Source organism: Electrophorus electricus, chromosome 3 (assembly GCF_041902795.1).
Source record: "Electrophorus electricus isolate QZ-2024a chromosome 3, ASM4190279v1, whole genome shotgun sequence".
Taxonomy (NCBI): domain Eukaryota; kingdom Metazoa; phylum Chordata; class Actinopteri; order Gymnotiformes; family Gymnotidae; genus Electrophorus; species Electrophorus electricus.
In genome coordinates this window covers 41,171,073-41,180,077 of record NC_137499.1, presented here as the reverse complement: position 1 = coordinate 41,180,077, position 9,005 = coordinate 41,171,073, and the positions used below count along the sequence as shown (strand labels likewise).

Sequence of the window (9,005 nt, the reverse complement as noted above, 5' to 3'; positions counted from 1 at the left end):
TATTGGCAATGTGTGTTCAGTAGTTATTGAATGGTTCAGTAATCACAGATCTTGTTTCAATAAATTTGCCTTCTCCCATAAAATCCTGTCACGCATTTTGGACTTACGTTCACTAAAGTGGTTATATGCCAGCGTTTCGCCAGGTAAGGACTTCTGATCATCCCGAGGGATTTATAAGTTTGTTCTTCCTGTTTATTTATCTATTTTAAACCAATCTAAGTTGCTTTAGTTTTGATATTCATTTTAATTCGCCTGAACATAAGTCTTAAGCCTTGAAAGAATGACGTGCAATATATTAACTAGAGACTGTGACTTTAATATTTTTTACAATGTAGGAGTAGGCTAATTACAATTATTAATGAATTCAACAATGAAGTGGAATGTACCTTTCAAAACATATGTTCTTCATCTAATCGCAATGAACCAAGAGATTTTATTTTTTATGAACAATCAGTAATGCACTTGATTTGTGGGATGGCATTGGAATACACACAAAATATAAAAAGCATTCACACGTGTAAAAATATTTATTTCCTTTCCAAAGACTATACAGTCTATATAAAAATACAATTTTTAAAAATGTTTCGAAAAATTAGCAAAATTACATGTTAGAAAGCAGGTGCATTGACCATGCATCACAGCAGAAATGCACGAACACGCCATATTGACAGGGCTGATTCACTGATTCATGTCTGAGGGCCAGAAATGTCTCAGAACCAGAAAATTAAACTCATATGTTGGTGCCATTCCAGGTATAAATTAGGGATAATTAAAATGGATGTCTATGTAGGCGGAGGCACAACACCACCATTTGCTTCTGCACTTGTCTGTACATTTTAAATGCAGTTCAAAAGGTGTGAATGCAGGTAAACTGAATATTTGCATTTGTAGTGTGATTCCCTGCACATCCTGCACATATGGAAAAGCATGGCTGTTATTTTCTCAGCACATATGGTATTGCTTTTGGTATTGCAAAATTGTTTTGGCAAAATGTCTTTCTAACTGGCTTCGTTGATAAGCCTCCTTCCTGATGAATCAGCTCATCTTCTAATAAGCGCAGGCCATGTTGCAGTATGAGAACTCAACACTAGGTGGCCTACAAGCACTGTTCAGTTATACCAGAGAACAGAATAATGTGTTAGGCACACCAGGCGTACAGATTTAGTCCAAAAGCAACATTTAAGTACTGTAAATATGACACAAAAATATTTCGCATTTCTGAAAACGAACAAATCCCATCAACAAACCTTCCCACAAGCACGACTCTCATATGGGAGCTGTATAAAGGGGCGCTCCTGTGTCCCACTGGGCTCTATTTGAAGTTGATCTCGAAGCAGAGGCAGTTGAGGGAGTCACACTGAGGTGGCTGGCAGGTGCATGTACAGTCCCACCTGACACACTGCATGAGAGGAGATGAAGCAATGAACTCACTGGATAGAAGAAACTTCATTGGGCAGAATACATTTTTTAATTTGTATGACCTTTGTATGTGAGTATATATGCAGAAGCTCAAATATTTATGATGGCTGATATCAAAAACACCTTTCATCAGGTGATTTAAAAAGGCAATGACGCTAAAAGGGTTTGGGGTAAAGATACACATTGTACACTATCACTGCACAAACATGTAAAATTAGTAGACATGTAAGAGTAGTAGATTTTAATTTTTTTTTACTTTACCTCCGCAGAAATAAAGTAAACAAATGAATAAACTTTCCACAAGTGCTTACGCTGGGAGAGGGGCAGTAATCGAGACAAGAGTTAAGGGTAGGTGGGCGGCAGTCACATGACTGCGCACACAGGTAACAGTATTCAAACGGGGATACACTCGGGCAGCAGTCTGTACACTGAGACTTGCACTGGGCCTGTAAAGAAATATAACAGTCAAATCACGGACAAAGCGCAATTATTCACTGCTTTGCAGTTCCATTTCCGTTTAAATCATAGACCTTTACCGGGTCGGTCTGAGTCACCACAGCACCAGACGTTAATGACGCCTACCTTGAGACAGTAATGGCACCACAGTACGGCCGCAAGGAGCAACATATAGAGGCCAATCGTAATGATGACAATAGCGGGGAGAGGTAGGGAGAGAGCCCATAACGGGGCTGTCTGGAAGGGGGAGAAATGTCCAGGTAAATTACAGCTAGAGGTAGATTTATTGCACAACGAGGTCAAAAATAAAGTAATTGGAACAGTTTAATTATGCTTTTTCGACTGCTAGTAAAAAGTAAACATACAGGTGAATGTACAATATTTGACAGGGCTTTGGGATATAGACTAGTTAGCTAGCTAGCTACAAAACAGATTTGCCCTGAAATTATAGGTAGCCATGATAAAATCAAACTGGGGATTAGCTAGCTAGCAAGTTAGCTAACGCTATATTTACGAATCATTAGCCAGGTAGGGTTAGTTATCTTATCTCGTTGACTTTGGGTACGATAGCATTTAGCTTATAACGAGATCTCCCGTTTAATTGGTAGTGCTCATAGTGAAGGAGAAAATATAACCTAGCTAAGATAACTAGGTTAGTTGACAGAGCAACTAGCTAGCTTTAGATAGCTAACGGTAACTTTAGTGTTATTGGTGAGTGATCATACATACCATCGTCGTTACTCATGTATCCCTTCGTCTTTTAAACCAATTTATAGCTAACTAACTACATTAAGAATCTCTGCGTACAAAACAGAAAAAATAATCAAACAGTTAGATAGCCAGCATAGCTACGTTTCATACAATCATCTGGTGTATTCTGTTGAAACCTACATAGATAACTAGCTAGCAATGTTGTCATAGAAACAAGCTAAAATACTACTTCCTGTAAATATACGGCCCGACGAAAGGACCGATAACCGTCTCAACCATACATAACGGCTCCGCAAAATGTGATGGTAAACATCAAAACTTGTCATAAATATATTTATAATTCATTTTAGTCACAATTCATTTCAAAGATTCAAAAAATATATGTATAGTCTCAAATGATCACAATTATGTCATTGTCAATTTCCCCCTGGGATTAATAAAGTGATCAATCGATCAATCTGTCGATTAAACACTTTTATATTCTTTCAGTTCTCTTTCATAAATGTGAAGACCTTGCCATGTTTTTAACATAATCAGCTAGATAAAACAAAGCAGAAATACAAACATGCAGTCTTTTTATTAATTGATGGAAGCTAGATAAGAGGCTGCGGTTCTTCTTGGGCATGAACAGAGTAGGACACAGACAAACGCAACTGTAAACCGGTTGTGTGTGAATCTACAGCTTGGGACTGGATCAAATCATCCTATTTTAGAGAATTCATATTTTTCTTATGAGCTTTAGGTGGTGCTATTGCTCTTAGGCCCACAGACATCTAAAATAAACTGTTTCAAGGTATTTCTTAACAGCAAACAAGATCATATGGATGGCAAAATGCAATTATTCTGATGTTTTTATTAGTTGAAAGTCAGGGAGGGCTTAAGCTCACTATCTTTCCCTACCAAAACCTAATCCTAACCCTCTCTGGGAGATAATAATGCCCAAATCAATATTATTAATAAGAATGACTGTAATATTGTACCAGGCAATTAGAAAATATAGGCTATTAGCAGTTTTTCACCTTCATAGTAAAGCAGTAAAACTATTCATAGTAAAACTATTCATCAACATAAAAAAAAAATAGTTTTTAGCCAGTCCTGGTATGTGTATATCTACACAGCTGTGTTGTATCTGATTGCTCTCCAGTCCTGGTATGTGTATATCTACACAGCTGTGTTGTATCCCCAACTTTCATTTTTCTGAGTTTGTTGCAATTTTTTAAGTTCATGATACATGGTTTTAGTACTCGCTTACTAATTAAGACCATTTTTACATGCCAATATTTTTCTCCCCAAGTGTCATTCATACAAAATGTCATGATCTAAGACAGTAGTTGTTTGCAGGCCAGCTTGCAAAGGTCAGGTCATCCTGATCTTTTTTAGCCTTAAAACGGTATGAATGAAATACAGGCGGATCACATCACCGTGCATCATACCACCATGCATCACATCCCATCCCATCCCATCAAATCCCATCCCATCACCATAGAGCTTGTGGAAGGGCAGGTCATGGTCATGGTTTTTGAACTGTAGGGCTTATATGGTAACATATGGGTTATTTGTTTGGGTTACTTTTCCACTGAACCTGCATGGTCATATTCCTACTCACATGTGTGCCAGTAAAACCCAGTAACTAAAGCTTAGGTCCTTGCTTATTACTAATAACACCTGGCTGGCTTTACCTTGTCAACAGCTTTGGTATTATCCAAAGCAATTCACTAGAGTCAAACCCAGTCTGCATTTCTCAGGGGTGATGCATTGTGAACAGGTTTCTGTTCAGTTCAGAGCAGTCTAAGGCTCTGACTGGGAACAGCTTAGTCCAGAGGAAATCTGACTTTAATGAAGAGCTGCTCTCTAATCACCTGCCAACACAACACAGTCTATTATCCATGTACCATGAGTCACGCTGACATCTAAAGTTTCTTTCAGGTCTCAAATGTCACATTTTGAAATATTTGTTTTTTGTATTGTTAACTTGACACTAAAGTTAGTTTTCTCCAATGTAATCACTGCGAGAGTTGTCTGCTTTATTACTTGCAAGAGATGTAATGAGCTTTACATTGGAGAGAAGGCTTGCTGTTTTGTTTGTTGAACACCTTCAGACCATCATAATTACGGATTTGTCGTATCCAGTGGCAAGGCATTTTTATGGTAATTGGACACTGCATTAATTACATTTCTGTTTGCATTGACAGTTGTTGCTATGGCAGCAATGAAATTAGGAAACTCAAAGAAAAAGAACTCATCTACACTCTTGTAACTTTAGCACGGCATGAAATGAATGTTATGATTCATTCATGATTCATGTTTTGGCTCCTCCTAATTCAGAAACACTTTGCTTGCACATCTGATGAAGGACCTCTGTCTGAAACGTTCTGTTTCTCTGGAAACTCTGTCATATACAAGTGCATTGCAAGAGTACATAAATCATGTCACACATACTGTGTATTTATTATTATAATAAGTTATATATTGCAATGCTTGATGCTAGTTGTCTGTTCATGTGTTTAGTGAAATGCCCCATTACTGTGTCACTCGACAGCTGCCAACTTCCTGAAAAACAAGTTAGACACCATTAAGAGGAATTAACAATTTTGAGAAGAGGGAAACGGTTGTGTTTGCACAAGCATTCTGTCAGGTCTACAAAGGCATACATTAATAAACAAAGGCACAAGCTCCCATGACCTTAATGAGGGTACACAAGGCACATAACAGACACAATAGAGATGATCAAACAATTTGTCCTTCATTCCTTCTTATGTACAGTTTTTGGTCTGACTACAGAATCTACTTTCAATCGCTGACACACCAAATTCTAGCTGCTTGTTTGCTGAAAGCAGGGACTTCCTACTGACAAACCTAAGAAACCGCATACAATTAACAAGTTAGCAATAAAAAATCCATCAGAAAAATAAAAAATAAGAATAATGCCAATCTTCTTGTCTTCTACTTGTCTTCTTCTTGAGAGAGACAGCATGAGAGAGAGAGAAAGGGAGAGAGTACGAGAGAGAGCGCAAGAGAGAGAGAGAGAGGTGACAAAGCTGCTAGTCTCTTTTTTTATGTGCATCTTATAACTCATTTAAAAATCCACCACTTTAGGAACTCTATTTCAGCAATTAAGCTTTTGTACTCTGACTTTCTGTTTGCTGTGGTTTTTCCAGTCATGACTCACTGAGTTCTGTTACTAAGTTCAGTTTGTTCTTTTGTTTCATTTGACATTCTTAAACAAAAGGTTAAAATAAACCAACAAACCAACAGAAGGTTATTTCAAAAGTATTTTTCTGCCATTTAAGTGAAAGTACAGTCATTAGACATCTAAATAAGTTAGTGGTTGCTCAGTGGATAAGGTAATTGGCTGGTTGCTGGTTCAAGTCCCACCACTACCAAGTTGCCACTGTTGGGCCCCTTAGCAAGACCCCTAACCTTCAAGTTGTACTCGTCATAATTGTAAGTCGCTTTGGATAAAAGTGTCAGATAAATGTAGTGTCCTCCATTAGTTATTTTAGTGCCAAGTTAAACAAAATATATCTATTTAAACATAGAAATGTTATATAGATTTATTTGAAAACTCAAAAATAGCGATGGTATACTATGATTAGTGACGTTGTAGTCCCTGAGCTAAGCTTATTAGTAACAAAAGTAAGGGTTGATTCATGGAGTAAACATTTGTGCTGAAAGACTCTTGCTCTTAACCAGGAAGTGAGAGTAGGATAACTGATGTAACAGAGAGGAACAGATGGGCTGCACCATTACTGGGCTTGGTAGGGGTGGCCATAGTAGTCGTAGCAGATGTGGTGCTTGGGAGGGAGCCCACCATCTGCAGCAGGAATGAGGTGAAGTCTGAGGTTTTAGAGAAGGTTATTATGCTTGACTTCTGAGTAACCACATCCACCTGCAGGCTTTTGCTGGAGCTGGAGTTGGTGATGTTGGGGTTGGTGATGTTGGGGTTGGTGATGTTGGGGTTGGTGATGTTGGGGTTGGTGCTAGTGCTGTTGGTTGTGCTAGTGAGCAATGTCAGAACCGCTGCCTGGAACCACGACGCCCCAACCTTACACATCAGAGGTCCTCCTCTTTCACGCTGAGAGGGAGAGAGTCCGACAAAAGTCAGCAAGAGATAATAATTACAGGAGAGATAACCACACACACATTATGATTTGGTATCAAACTGGTTTGGGGGCACAGTTTATTTTATTAGCATTATTCCTTTGTGTATTTATCTATGTCTCTTCTGGGTAGAGAGGTCGTGTCACGGAACGCTTCCCTTACCACTGGTCACGTTGTACGGCCCGCTGTGTGCAGTGGGAATTCAGAGTTTGTCTCATTTTAACCACACCTATGTTGCTTAGCACACACCTGCACCTGGTTTAGTCTCGTTATGTCTTTAGTATTTAAACCCCTGTTGGTGTGTGCATCATTGTCGGTCGTTGTTCATGTTCTTGTTCACATTGTTCATATTAGCCATATCTGTATTCATGTCCACTGTTTATGTTATATGTGAGTGCCGTTGTCTTTTTCGTGTGTTAATATATGTCTGTCTCCGTCAAGGGAATCTGTGCATTCTGCTCCTTGCCCTGTGGCACTTGGGCCATTACAGGTCAGGGCAATTTCCATGATTTTAATGAACATCCAAATCCCCTGTCCTGGATATGCCTGAATATTTAGAGTAATTTAGAGTTACTGTAAAGCAAAATTCAACACTGAAATCTTGACTTTAGTGTTTTCCTGGAAAGCGAGCCCTACATGTCACAATGCTTAATCTCTGTTAGTAAACTCCTTATAAACTCTCAATATAAACTGGCTTTGGTAGAGATTTAAAGTAAAAAGAATGTTGTTTATGTTAATTAGAGACCTGTTCTAGTGGAAAGGCTGGTGTGCAGATGCTGGTAGATGCAGATGCACTATCACAGCTCACGATAGAAGTGTTGATTTGCTGAAGAGTTTGTTGAGCTACAGCAAGAAAGAAAACAAAGAGACTTAAATTATTTGGAAATGAACAAACAATCTTTAGTTAATTGCTAATTATATGCAAGTTATTTATTTCTCTCTCTCACCCACGCACACACACACCTGCGTGCACACACACACACACCTGCGTGCACACACACACACACCTGCGTGCACACACACACACACACACCTGTGTGCACACACACCCACACCCACCCTGTACCTCCTCCTCCTGAGCCCCAGCCAGCTGTCCAGCACTGAGTGTTCACAGCAAAGTTGTTGCTGCCCTGGTCCACGCATATGGGCTGGATGTAGTTGGACAACGTTGGTTTAACGGTCAGCTGCAGCACTGCTATGTTGTTTTGTGAAGTGTTGCTGAACGTGATGTTTGCCACTTTGATGGACACCTCGTTGGAGTTGCTGCCGTTCTGCATGAGGCGGCCCAGGATTACCGTCCAGTCAGAAGCGTTGGTGAAGCTGGAGAGAAATGCAGACTTATCAAAGCTCAGAGCTGCTGCCCATGTGTGTTGATGTGGTCCTGACCAGTGACTGTGGCTTTTGTTTGTTAATTGTTTGGTATTATCTGCATGACTTTTACCCAGAGAAGCAGTCGGCAGAGCTCATGACAAACTGGGTGGTGATCAGCGTTCCTCCACATTGGTAGTAGTGTTTTATTCCATGTGCTCTTATTTTTAATACTAGAAACCGTGCTAGATATTTGAAGGATAGTAGTGTAAAATAAAATAAAATAAAACTAGTATTGCTCAAGTAGTCTTATCCTGATTTTTATTACAGTCCTTCTTAATCAGACTAAAGTCCCTCCTGAAGCCTCTCACAGAGGTTCGAGACGACCCAGTTAGTGCTAATAATAGACAGGACTGTATGCGGATATAATATTTAGGCTCAGTCCATCAGTGTCTGAAGCAGAGCCAGGTCATTGTTCACGATATTTGCATCATAGTTGGGGTTTATGGTGACACTTGTGACAGATCTGAACACCTGATTCATGTTGTTTCCCTGCAGAGTCTCTGTACCCAGATACACAGTAACCTGAGAGGCAGTATATCTGAAAAATGAGAAGAAACATTCTTATCACCATCACCTGAGATTACGGTTATATTACAGTCATGTTTTGTGAATTATGGATTGTGAGCTGCACTGCAAAATGTGTCCTGTGTTTGGTGAGTTTATGTTATGGATGTTTCATTGTTTGCTGTGTTGTGAGCTACACTGCATAATGTGTGTCTTACTTGGTATTTGCAAAGCAGTGTGCTGCTGTCAGAACCCAGCCACTGTTGATGAGGGATCCACCGCAGAAATGGAAATTATCGGCAGTGAGACGAATGCTGACTTGCCAAGGCCAAGAACCTGCAGCAGCATTCTGTCCTCCCACTATCTTGTTGTTCAATGTAGCCACACCACACACTGAAGAAATGGCAGAAAAATTGGTGTACAGCTAGATATTTGACTCTCTC

At 39.5% G+C, this 9,005-nt stretch overlaps 1 protein-coding gene and 1 long non-coding RNA gene across 2 annotated transcripts; both read right to left on the bottom strand.

The window, feature by feature from the left end:
• Positions 1-508: 508 nt before the first annotated feature.
• On the bottom strand, positions 509-2,804 carry LOC118240974 (uncharacterized). Its single transcript, XR_004775747.2, has 4 exons — positions 2,605-2,804; positions 2,002-2,112; positions 1,731-1,865; positions 509-1,399 (listed from the first exon to the last, which is right to left on the bottom strand). It is a non-coding gene; the product is annotated as an uncharacterized LOC118240974 (long non-coding RNA).
• A 3,467-nt stretch (positions 2,805-6,271) lies between these two features.
• On the bottom strand, positions 6,272-8,181 carry LOC118241062 (tryptase gamma-like). The gene is made up of 4 exons (XM_081708544.1): positions 8,129-8,181; positions 7,754-8,007; positions 7,433-7,530; positions 6,272-6,661 (listed from the first exon to the last, which is right to left on the bottom strand). The coding sequence occupies exons 1-4, from the start codon at positions 8,152-8,154 to the stop codon at positions 6,272-6,274; spliced, it is 768 nt and encodes a 255-aa protein (XP_081564670.1). The 5' UTR covers positions 8,155-8,181.
• Between the last annotated feature and the right edge of the window lie 824 nt (positions 8,182-9,005).